The sequence below is a fragment of the Pongo abelii genome, chromosome 1 (genome assembly GCF_028885655.2).
Source record: "Pongo abelii isolate AG06213 chromosome 1, NHGRI_mPonAbe1-v2.0_pri, whole genome shotgun sequence".
In the NCBI taxonomy this organism is placed as follows: Eukaryota; Metazoa; Chordata; class Mammalia; order Primates; family Hominidae; genus Pongo; species Pongo abelii.
In genome coordinates this window covers 189,190,954-189,209,020 of record NC_071985.2, presented here as the reverse complement: position 1 = coordinate 189,209,020, position 18,067 = coordinate 189,190,954, and the positions used below count along the sequence as shown (strand labels likewise).

General features: G+C 44.0%; 1 protein-coding gene across 1 annotated transcript; it reads right to left on the bottom strand.

Moving 5' to 3' along the window:
* Nucleotides 1-5,018: 5,018 nt before the first annotated feature.
* On the bottom strand, nt 5,019-6,815 carry LOC100439655 (keratin, type II cytoskeletal 8-like). Its single transcript, XM_054559464.2, is given in 2 exon segments — nt 5,019-6,483; nt 6,486-6,815. Coding segments are annotated over 2 exon segments (1,395 nt in total). The 5' UTR covers nt 6,658-6,815; the 3' UTR covers nt 5,019-5,260.
* Between the last annotated feature and the right edge of the window lie 11,252 nt (nt 6,816-18,067).

Sequence of the window (18,067 nt, the reverse complement as noted above, 5' to 3'; positions counted from 1 at the left end):
TACAGGCGTGAGCAATTGTGCCCGGCCAAATGCATATGTAGTTTTGATAAGTATTCTAAATCCCCCTCTGTAAGAGTTGTACCAATCTGCATTCCCACCAGCCATGTATGAGTATGTATTTCCCTACAGCCTCACCATCAGAATGTGTCATGATTTTTAATCTTTACCAATCTAGTGGGTGAGAAGTGGTATCTCAGAGTAGATTTTCTTTGCATTTCTCTTATTATGAGTGAGGTTGAACATTTTTTCACGTTTAAGGTATTTTTAGCGGCCGGGCGCGGTGGCTCAGGCCTATAATCCCAGCACTTTGGGAGGCCAAGGCGGGCGGATCACGAGGTCAGGAGATCGAGACCATCCTGGCTAACACAGTGAAACCCCATCTCTACTAAAAATACAAAAAATTAGCCGGGCATGGTGGCGGGCGCCTGTAGTCCCAGCTACTCGGGAGGCTGAGGCAGGAGAATGGCGTGAACCCGGGAGGCGGAGCTTGCAGTGAGCCGAGATCGCGCCACTGCACTCCAGCCTGGGCGACAGAGCGAGACTCCGTCTCAAAAAAAAAAAAAAAAAAGATTATTTTAAAATCTTTTTTTGTGATGTATTTATTCATGTATTTTACTCATATTTCTTTTTTTTTTTTTTTTTTTTTTTTTTTTGAGACAGAGTCTGGCTCTGTCGCCCAGGCTGGAGTGCAGTAGTGCCATCTCAGCTCACTGCAAGCTCGGCCTCCCAGGTTCACGCCATTCTCCTGCCTCAGCCTCCCGAGTAGCTGGGACTACAGGCGCCTGCCACCATGCCCGGCTAATTTTTTGTATTTTTAGTAGAGATGGGGTTTCACTGTGTTAGCCAGGATGGTCTCGATCTCCTGACCTCTTGATCTGCCCGCCTCGGCATCCCAAAGTGCTGGGATTACAGGCGTGAGCCACCATGCCCGGCCGTCTTTTACTCATATTTCTAACAGGTTTTAGGTCTTATTAACTTCAATTTTTTTTTTTTTTGAGACAGGGTCTCAACATGTTGCCCAGGCTGGTCTCAAACTCCTGGCCTCAAGTGATACACCAGTCTTGGCCTCCCAAGATGTTGGGATTACAGGCATGAGTCACTGTGCCAGCCAACCAATATACAGTGTTACATGAAAAAAGCAAAGGGCAAAAGAGTATCTATAATATGCTACCTTTTATGTGAGAAAGAGAAAACAAGAAAATGTGGGCCGGGCAAGGTGGCTCATACCTGTAATCCCAGCACTTTGGGAGACTGAGGCTGGAGGATTGCTTGAGTTCAGGAGTTTGAGACCAGCCTGGGCAACACCATCAAACCCCGTCTTCACAAACAATAAAAAAATTAGCCAGGCGTGGTGGCTCACACCTGTGGTCCCAGCTACATGGGAGGCTAAGGTGGGAGGATCACTTGAGCCCAAGAGGTTGAGGCTGCAGTGAACTGTGATCATGCTGCTACACTCCTGCCTGAGTGACAGAGCAAGACAGTCTTCTAAATAAATAAATAAATAAATAAATATTTTTAAAAAGAAAATATGCGTATACCTACTCATTTGCGCAAAAATAACAAAATAGAGAGACCAGAAATAAATGAGACCAGGGCCAGGTGCAGTGGCTCACACCTGTAATCCCAGCACTTTGGGAGGCCAAGGCAGGTGAATCAGGAGTCAGGAGCTCAGGAGTTCGAGACCAGCCTGGCCAACATGGTTAAACCCCATCTCTACTAAAAGTAGAAAAATTAGCTGGGTGTGGTGGTGCACGCCTGTAGTCCCAGCTACTTGGGAGGCTAAAGCAGGAGAATCACTTGAACCCGGGTGGTGAAGGTTGTGGTGAGCTGAGATTGTGCCACTGGACTCCAGCCTGGGCGACAGAGCGTGACTCTGTCTCAGAAAGTAAAAGAAAGAAAGAAAGAAAGAAAGAGAGAGAGAGAGAGGGAGGGAGGGAGGGAGGGAGGCAGGGAGAGATTGAGACTGGGCTGGGTGCGGTGGCTCATGCCTGTAATCTCAGCACTTTGGGAGGCCAAGGTGGGCAGATCACTTGAGTCAGGAGTTCGAGACCAGCCTGGCCAACATGGTGAAACCCCGTCTCTACTAAAAATACACACACACACACACAAATTAGCTGGGCATGGTGGTATGTGCCTGTAATCCCAGCTCCTCAGGAGGCTGAGGCAGGGAACCTGGGAGGCAGAGATTGCAGTGAGCCGAGATCACGCCACTGAACTCTAGCCTGGGTAACAGAGTGAGACTCCATCTCAAAAAAAAAAAAGAAAGAAAGAAAGAAATGACACTGGTGACCCGTACTGGGTCAGATGGGGTAGAAAGAATGTGGGAGTGGAAGTGAGGTACAGAGGATGGGAAACAGAAGAGACGCTTTGCTGAGTGGACCTTTTTGTACAGTTGAGTTTTAAAACCATGCTAATTTATATGTTTTATAAATTGAAACAAAAACAAGTAAAAATCTAAAAATGAGGGGGGGAACCTATGATGCAATATAAAGAAACAAATGAAACAAAATGTATTTCAAATGAATAACATAACCACACTGCAGGAAAAAATAAAAGAACAAATTTGATTAACTTTTATAGGTGTGAGCCACTGCACTTGGCTGTTTTTTGTTTTTGTTTTTGTTTTTTTTGTTCTTGTTTTTTTGAGACAGAGTCTCACTCTGTCACCTAGGCCAGAGTGCAGTGATGCAATCTCCACTCACTGCAACCTCTGCCTCCCGGGTCCAAGCGATTCTTGTGTCTCAGCCTCCAAGTAGCTGGGATTACAGGCATGAGCCACCACCGTCCAGCCCATTCTATGACTTTAGACAACAAAAGTATAATGACATGTATCCACCATTGTAGTATACAGAAGTTTTACTGGCCTAAAAATTCTCACATTTTTAGGTTGATATCTAACATTTTCATTGTAAATTGAATAGTTGCAAAGGATATAATCTCTGGAGTTCTATAAACATTGCCATTTAAAAACACAACTACTACAACACTCTTCTCTAATACCATCTAAATACTAGGACTCTAAGTACCTTCAGAATTTTTTAACTTTTTATTTTGAAATAATTTCAGATTTACAGAAAGGTTCCAAGAATACCACAAAGAATTCCCATATACCCTCACTCAGATTCCTCAGATGTTAACCTTTTACCACATTTGCTCTATCTACCTACCTACCAATATCTTTATCTCAAAATACAGTGTAGATTTCCTAAAAATAAGGCCATTCTGTTACGGAACCACAGTGTAAACATCATAATCAGGAAACTAATGCTGATATTTATACTAAATGGTCTTATTCAAATTTTTCCAGTTGTCCTAATAACATTCATTATAGGCAAAGAGAATCTTGGACCATGAGTTACCTTCAGTTGTTATGTGTCACGTCTTCTTTATGACTGAAACAGTTCCCTCCGTCTTCCCTTATCTTTTATGACCTCGACATTTTGAAGAGTACAGTCAGGTTACTTTGTGGAATGTCCTTTAATTTGGGTTTGTTTGATGTTTCCTCATGATTAATTTGAGTTATGCATTTTTTTGGCAGGAATACCAGATAAATGACGTTGTGCCCTTCTCAATGATCACGTCAGGAGACACATGGTATCTATTTGTCTTTTTACTGGTGATGTTAACTTTGATCACAAATTTCTCCACTATAAAGTTACTATTTTTCTTGATATTTTAAGAAAATTAAATCATATAAAATGCTCAGTTAAAACCACAAAATGCAGCCAGGCAGGGTGGCTCATGCCTGTAATCCCAGCACTTTGGGAGGCCGAGGCAGACAGATCACTTGAGCCCAGGAGTTTGAGACCAGCCTAGGCAATGTAGTGAAACCCTGTTTCTCAAAACAAACAAACAAACAAACAAACAAACAAAAAACCCCACAAAAATTAGCCAGGCATAGTGGCATGCACCTGTAGTCCCAGCTGCTCAGGTGGCTGAGGTGGGAGGATCACCTGGACCCATGAGGTCGAGGCTGCAGTGAGCCGTGATCATGCTACTACACTTCAGCCTGGGAAATAGATTGAGACCTTGTCTCAAAAACAAACAAACAAACAAAAGAGTGGAAGTCAAAATGGGAACAAAGAGGAAGGGCAATGAATAGAAAACAAATATGGTAGATATTAATCCAACTATATCAATAATCACTTTAAATGTCAATAGTCTAAATATACTGATTAAAAGATTTTCAGAGTAGATCAAAAAACAAGACCCAACTATATATTCCTACAAAGAACCGACTTTAGGCCAGGCACGGTGACTCACACCCATAATCCCAGCACTTTGGGAGGCTGAGGCGGGCGGATCACTTGAGGCAGGCAGATCACTTAAGGTCAGGAGTGCGAGACCAGCCTGGCCAACAATGGTGAAACCCTGTCTCTACTAAAAATACAAAAATTAACCAGGTGTGGTGGTGGGCACCTGTAATCCTAGCTGCTCAGGAGGCTGAGGCAGAAGAATCGCTTGAACCCAGGAGGTGGAGGTTGCAGTGAGCTGAGATCCTGCCATTGCACTCCAGCCTGGGCAACAAGAGCACAACTCCATCACACACACACACACACACACACACACACACAGAAAAAAAAAAGAAAAAGAAAGAAAGAAAGGAAGTCATAGCACGAACACCAGGAGTGAGTCCTAATGGAAACTGTAGACTTTGGGTGATAATGATCTGTCAGTGTAGGTTCATTGATTGTAACAAATGCACCATTCTGGCGCAGGATGTTGATAGTGGGAATAGCTGTGCATGTGTGGCCAGAGGGGTGCTCGGAAACTTTCTGTACTTTCTACCCAATTTTTCTGTAAACCTAAAACTGCCATAAAAAAATGTTGCTTGATATCTTGTCATATATATAATATAATATAATAAGCTTATTTATTTAAATGTGTGGAAGGACACAGAGTCTTTTACAGGTAAATGAGAAAAATAATTTGAGATCACTTCCCTAGAGGATTTGTGGCATGTTCGCCAGAATGCTTATATGAGAACAATCATAGCAGCAATTTTTTTTTTTCCAGAGCTAGCTGAGGTTTTATTTTGGACACACACAAAAAAAGAAAAAAAGCCATTGAATTGTTTTGTAGCTGGAGACATGGGCAAGGGGGTATCCCCAGGCAGTAAACTCCTCCGCAGGTGGGCTGAGGGCCAGGGCTGAGCCTCAGGTGGGTCTCCTGTTCCCTGTGCTCTCCTGCACAGCGGCCTCCCTCCCGGGCTCTGGGGCAGCCGCAGGAGGGGCAGGCTGGGAGGGGCTGCCCTGGCTGTTCACTTGGGCAGGACGTCAAAGGACTCGGACACTGGCTTCCCGTTGCAGGTCTCGATCTTCTTCACAACCACGGCCCTGGTGGAGCTGGTGCGGCTGAAGGAGCTGGAGCCCATGCCAGAGCCAAAGCTGGAGCCCAGGCCGTAGCTGAGGCCGGGGCTGGTGAGGCCCCCATAGGCCGATCTCAGCGCACCTGCATAGCCGCTGGTGGTCTTCGTATGGATACTCATGTTCTGCATCCCAGACTCCAGCCGGCTCTCCTCGCCCTCCAGCAGCTTCCTGTAGGTGGCGATCTCGATCTCGATGTCCAGGGCCAGCTTGACGTTCATCAGCTCCTGGTAGTCACGCAGCTGCCGCGCCATGTCCTGCTTGGCCGGCTGCAGGGCGGCCTCCAGCTCGGACAGCTTGGCGTTGGCACCCTTAACTGCCAGCTCCTCAGGCTGCTCGGCATCTGCGATGGCGGCCTCCAGGGAAGCCCTCTGGCCTTTGAGGCCCTCAGTCTCAACCTGGAGCCCACTGATGTTCCAGTTTATCTCGGAGGTCTCAGTCTTTGTATGCTGCACGTCATCCCAGTGCTTCCCAGCCAGTGCCTGCAGCTTCTCATACTTGATCTGGTACATGCTCTCAGCCTCAGCCCGCCTGCGGTTGGCGAACTCGTACTGCGCCTTGACCTCAGCGATGATGCTGTCCGTGTCCAGGGAGCGGCTGTTGTCCATGGACAGCACCACAGACGTGGCGGAGATCTGGGACTGCAGCTCCCGGATCTTCTCTTCATACAGCCACCTGAGGAAGTTGATCTCGTCAATCAGCCCTTCCAGGCCAGACTCCAGCTCTAACTTGTTCATGTAAGCTTCATCCACATCCTTCTTGATGAGGACAAATCGATTATCCATCTCTGTACGCTTATTAATCTCATCCTCGTACTCGTTCTTGAAGTCCTCCACCAGCCCCTGCATGTTGCCAAGCTCTGCCTCCAGCTTCAGCTTCTCCTGGCCCAGAGTCTCCAGCTGCCGCCTAAGGTTGTTGATGTAGCTCTGGAACATGTTGTCCATGTTGCTCCCAGCCCTCTGCTGCTGCTGCAGGAGGCTCCACTTGGTCTCCAGCATCTTATTCTGCTGCCCCAGGAACTGTACCTTGTCGATGAAGGAGGCAAACTTGTTGGTGGGGTTCTCGATCTTCTCCTTCTCTTGGGTGAGCACGGCCTGGATGTTGGGATCCTCCTCCTAAGGGGGCTCAGCAGACTCTGGTTGACTGTGACAGCGGTGATGCCTCCCATGCCACTGGTCCCACCATAGCCTCTGCCCAGGCCAGCCCGGAAACTGCTGCTGCCCACTAGGGAGAAGCTCGAAGAGCTGATGCAGGCACTGGGCCCACTCATGTAGGAGCGGCATAGCAGCATTTTTACAATAATCCAACAACCCTGTTGTTCATTAATAGCATAATTGAGAAATATATTGTGATATATTTATATGATGGAAACTATTCAGCAATGGGAATGACTGAACTACAGCACTATGAATCTTATAGATTGAGTACATGAAGCAAGATACAAATCACTCCATTTATATAAATGTAAAAAAAAAAAAAAAAAAAAAACCTAGGCAGCGTAGCCAAACACTGTCTGTATAAAAATGTAAAATAAAATTAGTCAGGTATGGTAGAGCATGAGTCCTAGCTACTCAGGAGGCTGAGGTGTGTGGATCACTTGAACCAGGCTGCAGTGAGTCATGACATGACAGAGGGAGACCCTGTCTACTGTCTGTCCCTATAGAAAAAGAAAAAAGTAAGTCAAAAAACAAGCCAAATGAAACTATATTGTTGAGAGATGTGTATATAAGTGGTAAAATGGAAAACAAGCAAATAGCTAACATAAAATTCAAGATTGTGGTTACCTCTAGAGATAGAACGGGGTGTGTGACCTGAGGGAAGTCTCGTATGGATGAGGGGCTGCTTTTGGGGTGTTGGGTAAATTCTAATTTTTGAAGTGGGTGGTGGTGGAATGTTTTAAAAACATTAAAAGTTCTTAAAATGAATGGTGCTTATAAGGGATTTAAAAAAAAAAAAAAGAAGCATAACCTAAAGTTTTCATGATGCCAGTCTCCTGGTATCTTTTCCTGAATTTGGCAGACAGGATGGCCCGAGGAAATGCATCAGTGCAGAGGGACAGAAACAGCAGTGTGGCCTGGGAAAGGTGAGTGGCCACTGCTTCAGCCGTGGCATTCGCTAGAGCAGTGCTTCTTTTTCATTATTTCTTTTCCTTTATCATCTTATTTTAAAAACATTTTGCATATATATATTTTCAAGTTTCCACACAATGCATTGATTTACTTATATTTTCCATTTTTTTCTAGAACAATGCTTCTTAAACTTTAGTGTGCACACTGGGACTCTTACTAAATGCAGATTCTGGTTTAGTAGGTCCCAGGGAAGGACCTGGGATTCTGCATTTCTAACAAGCTCCCTGGTGAGGTCCTTGCTGCTGGTTCACGGAACCCCACTTTGAGTGGCCAGAAGCTAGAGCATTTCCAAGTGAAAAGTGGCCTCTGCAGCCAGGTTCAGTGGTTCACGCCTGTAATCTCAGCACTTTGGGAGGCTGGGGTGGGAGGATTGCTTGAGCCCAGGAGTTTAAGACCAGCCTGGGCAACATAGTGAGATCCCATCTAAGGAAGGAAGGAAGGAAGGGAGGGAGGGAGGGAGAGAGGGAAGGAGGGCAAAGAAAGCAAGCAAGCAAGCCACCCTGCCAGTTTCCTACCCGTGTTGACTGCTGAGTGAGGAGACCTCATCACAGGAGTACACTCATCCTATTCCTACTTCCACTCTCCTTCCATCACCACTCCTATCTCCATACTGGTTCTGAGCTCATAGGTCCCAGGGAGGGGCCAAGGATCCCTGCAGATCCACCTGCCCATCTCCATTCCACTCCCACTTATCTCCTCTGTCCCTCTCTCCATCCTCAGATTCTTCCCCAACCGCATCCGCATCTGGTCTCCATTGCGTCCATATCACTATCTTCATTTCTGTCTGTTTTCCCATCTGTTGCAATCTCCAGCTCCAGGTGAATCCCAGCTCCCATTGCTATCTCTAGCCTATCCCCACTACACCCCATCCCTATTCTGATACACTTCTTTTTCACCCTTACTTTCTCCAGAGTGAAAATTGAGGCAGATTCATAAAGAAGTCTAAGAGTTTTGGGGATGTTGGGGACTATCAAAGTTGACAGTCTCTCCATATAGAAATTCTTCCCCAGATTCCAAGGAGAAACTTTGAAAGAAATTACTCAAGTCAAGATTTCAGATATAACTTATTCACTGCCCATGGTGAGTATGGGGGAGGGCTAGGACTGGGATGGGAAGGAGGAGGGAATAAAAGGGAGATAGGGCTCTCCGGAGAGACAAGAAGGTAAAGATTCAACAAGGGAAGCTAAGAAGTCACAGACTGGGAGACAGAGGCAAAAGAGAAATGTATGGATAACAGATCTCAAATCTAGTTTAACCTCTTCCCCGCCCTCCCATCCCCACACAGGTCAGGCTTTGACACAAGGAATTTAGAGAAGAAAAAAGGTGTGGTCTGCTGTTTCATTCAATCCATTATCTGTTGAGCATTCCTTTTTTTATTCAAATGAAGCAGAAGAAAGGAGCTTGAAATGGACAGTTATCTCTGGTTTATCTGGCTGCAGAGTGCAGAGATGATTCTCTTTCAGGATGGGAGAGGGGGTGGGGAGGAGGAGAGAGGTGGGAATGTAATGATGATGGTGATGGGTTGATGAATGTGAGACCGGAGTTTTTTTTCACAGGAAGTCTCTCTCTTGTCCCCCAAGCTGGAGTGCAATGGCATGATCTTGGCTCACTTCAACCTCCGCCTCCTGGGTTCAAGCAATGCTCCTGCCTCAGCCTCCCAAGTAGCTGGGATTACAGGCGCCTGCCACCATGCCCAGCTAATTTTTGTATTTTAAGTAGAGACAGGGTTTCACCATTTTGGCCAGGCTGGTCTCGAACTCCTGACCTTAGGTTATCCGCCCGCCTCGGCTTCCCAAAGTACTGGGATTACAGGCTTGAGCCACCGTGCCTGGCTGAGACTGGAGTTTTAAATTACAGTAGTCCTTCCTCCTGTATCTGTGGTTTCAGTTACCTGAGGTCGACCACACTGAAATTATTAAATGAGAAAATCCAGAAACAAACAATTCATAAGTTTTAAATTGCATGTTGTTCTGAGTAGCATGGTAAGATCTCAAGCAATTCCACTCCGTCCTGCTCAGGAGGAATCATTTCTTTGACTTATCCCTTTGTCCAGCATTTCCACTCTGTCTATGCCACCCTTCATTGGTCGCTTGGTAAAGGTCTCGGTTATCAGATCAACTGTTGCGGTATCGCAGTGCTTATGTTCAAGTAACCCTTATTTTACTTAATAATGGCCCCTAAGTGCTAGAGTAGTGATGCTGGCATATTGTTATAATTGTTTTATTTTATTATTACTGTTAAACTCTTACTGTGCATAATTTATACATTAAACTTTATCATAGGTATGTACATATAGGAAAAAAACATAGCATATATAGGGTCTGATATTATTCAAAGTTTCAGGCATCCATTGGAGCATCTTGGAAAGTATCCCCTTGGATAAGAGAGGACGAGTGTATATTGAATGACTAGAAGACAAATGAGCCCGCCCAAGATACTGTTAAGGCACAAAGAAGGGAAATGTGACAGAACTGAGTTGAAGGCAGTGACTGGAGGAAAATAAAACAGTTTCATGTTTGTGCCCCCACTGAGTTTCAGATTGTTCAACTAACCAGTCACCTGCTGTGTAGAGCCTCTTTCTTTCCCAAGATCCTGCTGTCTTGCTTAGAGATTCCAGGTTTCTTCCCTTATATTCGTGCTGGGAATTCAGCAGTGGAAGCTCTGTCCAGATGCCTTCAGTTGGAATTAGCAATAGAATCTCACAAATTGTTTAAGCCCAGCTATGTCTCTTCTCGACTTCTGGAGTGAATCCCAAGAGGCATTGGAACTTTACTTTTGCTGACTGTTTCCCCATTTTTCCTTCTGATTCTTTCAGTTTCTGGTTATTGGCTAGGGCTGTTTGTGACTCATCTAACTTGTATTTTGGCTGTTCCATAGCCTGCCCATGAATGCAGGGGATCGGGATGAGAAGGCAGCCCACGCATTCAAGTTGAATTTGTGCAGGGTGGTGAGCTTCCCCCTGGGTAGGTAGCAGACTTGGTTAGGAGCCTGGTTTCATGGTTTGACCACTGGTGATCTCTGCTGGGTGGCTGGTGGGATCTAGTCTCTGATAGGTGAGAGATAACAGAGAAACTGGTTTGTTAGCTCTTTTTTTTTTTTTTTTGACAAAGTTTCCCTCTTGTTGCCCAAGCTGGAGTGCAATAGCATGATCTCAGCTCACTGCAACCTCTGCCTCCTGGGTTCAAGCGATTCTCCTGCCTCAGCCTCCCAAGTAGCTGGGAGTACAGGTGCGTGCCACCATATCCTGCTAATTTTTTGTATTTTTATTAGAAATGGGGTTTCACAATGTTAGCCAGGCTGGTCTCGAACTCCTGACCTCAGGTGATCTGCCCGCCTCGGCCTCCCAAAGTGCTGGGATTACAGGTATGAGCCACCGCACCCAGCCTGTTAGTTCTTTTTGTATGACAGATTGTTTATTTGTGAGATCAAGTCACTTAAACTCTTTTGTGCCCAAAAGAAGGAGAAGAGCCATTTGAGATCTGTCTGAACTGGTGAGTTTTTGTGGTTCTGTGGCTACTGACCGATGAGGAGTTATAAAAATGAAGCTGCAAACTCTGGGATCTCTAGGCCTGCAAATGAGAAAAGCCTTAAATCTCATTGTGTGAATGGGGAAAATTTTTCTACCTCCTGAGGGTATTAACAAATTAGATTATAAAGATTTAAATTAAAGGAGCTTTGTCCTGATTGGTTTATAGAGACCAGTAAGAGCTTTCGTAAATCCAATTTTGCCCAAACTCCCAGAAAACAAAGAAGCTGAACTCCTAATACTTTAAATGGGATAAGCAAAACAAAACAAAAACCTTTTTCATAGAAACTGCTAGCTCAGAAGCAATTTTATACAATAATCCATGGTTTATGTAATCAGGAAAGGTTTAATCCTTTGACAAGTCAGACTGATTTGATGATTTTGCCCTAAAAACTAACATCTTTTTACTGATTTTACCAGTGTAGAGTATAATACAAACATATGTTTCAGTTTATTTTATTTTTTTTAGCTGTATCTGCTAGAATAGGATTAGTTTGATTTTTAAGAATTGCTTTTGTTTTGTTATGGAGAAAATAATCTGAATACCGAACACACAGACGTACTCCTCTGCCTCTGTTGGTCCTGGTATCAATCACCCTTCTTCCAACTTTATCAATCACCCTCTTTCCAACTTTACCTAAGTAGCTAAGTTCTGTTTCAGGGAGGGAGAGAACTGGGAGTTAGGGCATTGAGAACTATCCATTATATACAAACATTTTATCAAATCAACAGTGTTTACAAAGCCACATACATATATCTTTTTTATACTTTTTTTTTTTTTTTTTTTTTTGCGGGGGGGGACAGAGTCTCACCCTGTCACCCAGGCTGGAGTGCAATGGCACAATCTCGGCTCACTGCACCTCCGCCTCCTGGGTTCAAGCAATTCTCCTGCTTCAGCCTCCTCAGTAGCTGGGATTACAGGCATGTGCTGCCACGCCTGGCTAATTTTTGTATTTTTAGTAGAGACGGGATTTCACCATGTTGGCCAGGCTGGTCTCAAACTCCTGACCAGGCCGGGCCTGGCCTACGCTTTCTTAAAATGGCAATGATGAACACACTCATGAAAATGACCCAAAGGTTAAGCCACTCCATAATATAGAAAAGTAAGAAGTAAAGGTAGACAGACTATGCTTGGTGACCCATGTTTGAGCATTCTATCTTAATTAGAAATTATCCAGATACCCAAAAATTATTATTTAATATTTAACCTAGGTTTTAAAGTTAGCTGGCCGGGTGCAGTGGCTCATGCCTGTAATCCCAGTGCTTTGGGAGTCCAAGGCCGGGCAGATCACCTGATGTCAGGAGTTCGAGACCAGCCTGAGCAACGTGGACAAACCTCGTCTTTACTAAAAATAAAGAAAAAATTAGCCTGGCGTGGTGGTGCATGCCTGTAATCCCAGCTACTCAGGAGGCTGAGGTAGGAGAAGCATTTGAACCCGAGAGGCAGAGGTTGCGATGAGCCGAGATCGCGCCATTGCACTCCAGCCTGGACAACAAGAGCGAAACTCTATCTCAAAATAAATAAATAAGTAAATAAATAAATAAGTAAATAAATAAGGTTAGCTAAAGAAGAAAAAAAGTTAGCTAAAGATCTTGGGGATTATATTTAAATGGATATATTATAGAACCTAACTACTACTTATATAAAAAAATTGGTCATAATTGTGCTTCAGCTGGCATGGTGGCTCACACCTGTAATCCCAGCACTTTGGGAGGTCAAGGCAGGAGGATTTCTTTGAGCCCAGGAGTTTGAGACCAGCCTGGGCAACAAAGCGAAACCCCATCTTAAAAAAAGTAATAATTTAGTTAAACGCATTATTTTGTTTTTCTTTTTTTGGAGATAAGGTCTCTCTCTGCCACCCAGGTTGGAGTGCAGTAGTGTGACCATGGCTCACTGCAGCCTTGACCTCCTGGGCTCAATTAATCTTCCTACTTAAGCCTCCCTAACAGCTGGGACCACAAGTGCACACCACCACTCCCAGCTATATATATATTCTTTAATGCTTTGTAGAGATGAAGAAGTCTCACTGTGTTGCCCAGGCTGGTCTCAAACTCCTGGGCTCAAGTGATCCACCTGCCTCGGCCTCCTAAAGCACTGGGATTACAGGCATGAGCCACCATGCCCGGCCTATGTTTCTCTTAATCTTACTATCTCAAAGTAGGTATCTATCATTCCCAAGAATGTTTGTATGTCTTTATTACATATGTTGGTGTATCCATAAACAATTTCTACTATTTTGCATGTTTTAAAGCTTTTTGTAAATGCTGTTATTTTGCATGAATTCCTTTGCAACTTGTTTTTTTTTTTTTTTTTTTAGCTTATATTTTTAAACCTTTTTATTTGGGAATAATTTTAGGTTTACAGGAAAGTTGCAAAAGTAGTACAGTTACTGTATGCCTTTCAGTCAGCTTCTAATGTTAACACCATACATAACTGTGGTGCATTTATCAAAACTAAGAAATAGCCTGTAATCTCAGCACTTTGGGAGGCCAAGGTGGGCAGATCACGAAGTCAGGAGTTCGAGACTGTCCTGGCTAACACGGTGAAACCCCATCTCTACTAAAAATACAAAAAGTTAGCTGGGTGTGGTGGCACGCTCCTGTAGTCCCAGCTACTCCAGAGGCTGAGACAGGAGAATCGCTCGAACCAGGGAGGCAGAGCTTGCAGTGAGCTGAGATCGCGCCATTGCACTCCAGCCTGGGCAACACAGTGAGACTCCATCTCAAAACAAAACAAAACAAAACAAAAACTAAGAAATAAACATTGTACAATACTATTAACTAAGCTGTAGACTATTCAGATTTCACCAGTTTTTCCACCAATGTCCTTTTCCAGGATCCTACCCAGGATACCACATTACACTTAGCAGATTGCATTTTTGAGATTTATGATGACACATGACATTTTAATTTATTCATTCTAATTGAAGTTGGATTCCCATTGTTTGACCATACCAACATGTATTTATTCTCCTATCGGTAGGTATTTAGGTTGTTTCCAAATTTCTTTTACTATTACAAACAATGGTGCAATACTTGTACCTCTGTCCTTATCTTCTTTACACTGTCAGGAAACAGAGAGCATCTATCTATAATTTACGATGAAGTCTAAGCCTGTACCTTTAAAACCTGGCTCTGACTTTTTCTTCTAGCCTCATCTTCATCTCCCACCACACCTCCAGGTTCAGGACCGGTTACTCCAGCTCTCTCCAATGTTTTCTTTTTCTTTCTTTTTTTTATTTTCTTTTTTTATTTTTTAGCATCAGGGTCTCACTCTTTTTGTCCAGGCTGGAGTACAGTGGCTCGAACACAGCTCATTTTAACCTTGAACTCCTAGGCTCAAGCAATCCTCCCACCTTAGCCTCCCAAGTACTAGGACTACAGGCACTTGCCACCATGCCTGGCTATTTTTATTTTTTATTTTTGAAGAGATGGGGTCTTGCTTTGTTGCCCAGGCTGGTCTGGAGCTCCTGGCCTCAAGCAATTCTCCCACCTCGGCCTTGCAAAGTGCTGGGATTACGGACGTGAGTCACCGCCCCTGGCCTTGAGCCTTCCCTTTTCTGGTCATCTTTCTTACCCCACTGCCAGCCCCAGCAGTGTCTATTTGAATGCTGTGCAATTTAAGAGTAAAACAGGGTTAGTAAGGAAAGCTTGGACTGGGCATGAAAGAGACTTATGTTCATGTCTATCTACCTCTTCATTTGACAAAGGGTTCCTAATTATCTCCCATGTGGCAGACACAGTGCTAGGTACCCAGAGGTTTGTCCTTAGATGCTCCCCTTTTCATTCCACATCTCAGGGGCTCTTGTTCATTCTAATGGCTTCAATTCTGAAATCCATAACTCCAGCCCAGACTTTGCTTCCTGAGCTTCTAGCTCATATATCTAACCGCTTCCTGGACATTCCCATTTCTCATAGGTAACCTCAAAGTTGATTTGTTCAAAAATTACTTCATGGCTGGGTGCTGTGGCTTATGCCTGTAATCCCAGCATTTTGGGAGGCTGAAGTGGGAGGATCCCTTGAGCCCAAGAGTTCAAGAAATTTCAAGACAGCTTCTTTCAATTTCTGTAGCTATCCAGTTGCAGACTGGTGAAATTTGCAAACCATTGTTAACCACAGACCACACTTTGAGTAGCACCAAAGAGAGGCAACAGAACAGAATGTACATATGTGGTCCTTAGAGCAGGACGGCAGAAGGCAGAAAAGAAGATTCTTTTAAGCAAACAGATAATAATGACATCGTCAGTAACTACAGTTACTGATGTAGTTCTCTACTAAGTTCTCTGTACTCAATCAGTTCTCTGTACTAAGATATGGGTAACCCGGGGCAGTGCAAGTGCAGAGGAGGCACCTAGGCCAGCCTGGGTATCAGGGAAGGCATAAGACAGGTAGGAGTTGGGTGGGGGAAGCATTAGTGACGAGTGGGAAGGACACTCCAGGCAGAGAAACAAGTTCTGGAGTCATTCTGCAGCATATGGGTTAGGGGATGACCTTTCCTGTGATTTGATGGCTACTTGTCTCTGAGCATCAGCATTAGTTTCCATGTGTATAAAATGGATATGATAATCCTTTCTTTGAATCACAAAAAAAGATGAAGCATGAGATGTGCCTGTACAATGCCTGGTGCTTGCTAATGTTGCTGTTCTGTGTGTAAAAGATACAGGAGTCACAGCTGCCACAGACAGCGAGTTGCAGCGCTTTGCAGGGGACAGCTCATGGACCCAGGACTGGAGCCCAGAATGACCAGGGTTCTGGGAGGTAACAGGGAAAATGGCAGTGGGGTAGGCAGCATGCCTGTCCCTGAGTCATTCCCAGGCCTAGGTGTGTGTCTACAGGATGGACTGTCAGTGGAGGATAGGGTGCGTTGTAAGGTTGGGGGAGGAGGCAGGACCTCAGGGCAAACTCCTCTGACCCACAAGCCCCAGGCATTCCAGATGTCCACACAAAAATTGGCTCTGAATTAAAAGGCTGCAAGGTGGGGCTGGCTCTGTCCTATTTTGATATGCTTTGAGGCATTTGATAAAGATGTTAATGGGATCATTCATAAATCAGGAAACTAATCCTCTGAGGTGCTGGTTGTTAATGAAGCAAGTGAGAATCAGTAAGATTAAATCACAGATTTCAAAATCTCAGGCTGGAATTTAATCCCAGACCTTGAGTCCAGACTTCATCTCAAACAGATGGCATGGTTCGAAACATATCCCGACTGCAGTAGTCACTTGGAAATGAGTTCCCAGTAGTCCTTGCAGTTCAACCAAAGACTACTCCTGGGAATGGGGCACGGAAATGGGACGTCGGGGTGCAGCAAAGGCTTCCTGGAGGTGACCCCAAGGGAGAGTAGCCTATAGTAGACACTCATTAAATATTGGTAAAACAAATGGAGTTAGTAGATGAAGAAATGGGGGAAGAGCATTCCAGGCAGAGATAATACAGGGCCACCTGGCAGGGTCAAGAAGACTTGGGGCCCCTTGGCATATTAAAGTGGGCAGTGGTAGCAGTCTGTCCACATGCAGGCTAGAAGGGGTGCATATCTATAAAGAGCTTAACAATAATAGATCCAACTAAAAGTTGGTCTGCCTTGTATTATTGCTGTGTGCCAGTGATTTTTAAATACTGTTGAAATACTCCTCTCCTAAAAAATCTTTTGTTGGTTTAAGTTTTAAATAATTGCTGTAGATACTGAATTTTATTTGTACATGTAAACTTCACACTAACCCATTTTTATTAGCGATCCTTTAATAAATATTGCATTCTATGTGGAAGTTCATTTGGAGAATGCTTGGTTATACAGTCACACCAATACCCATCTTTGGAGCTCACTTTATGCAAGGGTCACATCTCCAACCCCTGTGGTATTAGATACATCCAAGTTTACACTGCAGATTCAGAATAAACAATCATGAGTTACTGTCAGTGATGACAAAGACAAACAGGGCTTGACTTTTTTCAATTCTGTCATTCTATGTAACCAGTTGGACTTTTGTGTTAAAACAGTGGGACAGGCCAGGTGCGGTGGCTCACGCCTGTAATCCCAACACTTTGGGAGGCCGAGGCGGGCGGATCATGAGGTCAGGAGATTGAGACCATCCTGGCTAACACAGTGAAACCCCGTCTCTGCTAAAAATACAAAAAAAAAAAAAAAAAAAATTAGCCAAGAGTGGTGGCAGGTGCCTTCAGTCATAGCTACTTGGGAGGCTGAGGCAGGAGAATGGCGTGAACCCGGGAGGCGGAGCTTGTAGTGAGCCGAGATCGCGCCTCTGCACTCCAGCCTGGGCGACATCTCAAAAAAAAAAAAAAAAAACAGTGGGACAGAGTGCAAACTGAGAGGCAAAACATTTTTGTTTGTTAAGTGCAAATTTTTAATTTGTACATGAAATATGTTACTGAATTTGAATAAAAATTTACCTTTGAAATGAAAACCTATTCCTTTAAACTTGTTAATGGTTTTAAAATGAAAGACGAATAAAGGAAATAAATGTTATAGCCTAAGTATTATTGCCTAAATTGTATCTTATTTAGATGTTTTGGTTTTATTAAAATTTACTTGTTGGTTGCTGGATGATCATTTACATAAGGGAGTATATCAGATTGTAAGGAAAGGATCAAAATTTAAACAGGTAGATGTGAAAATGATTGAAATAAATAATTGTGCCTTTTTCATTTTTTGGAGCCATAATATTAATTTTATGTATTTATTTTATGATGTGAGTATGCATACAAAGTTTTGGCAAATAAATTTTTCACTTTTGCCTTTCCTTTTTCTGGCCATTATTATGATTCGTTTCATTTTATGATCATTTGAAAATACGAAATTTGAATTATGGAAATAATTTTATCTTTAGAGGAGGGGGAAAATGATCTGCTCTGTGTGTCAAACATGATCCATTCTACAAATATTTCCTAAATGCCAAGTTGGGAGAAACACTAGGTATGTGGGAACTGAAAGAGGCATCAAATGGGAGTCAGAGACGTCCCCAGGAGGAGGTGATCCTGGAGTTGAGAGCTGAGCCGTTGTTAGCCATAGAATCATAGCCACCATTTCTCAA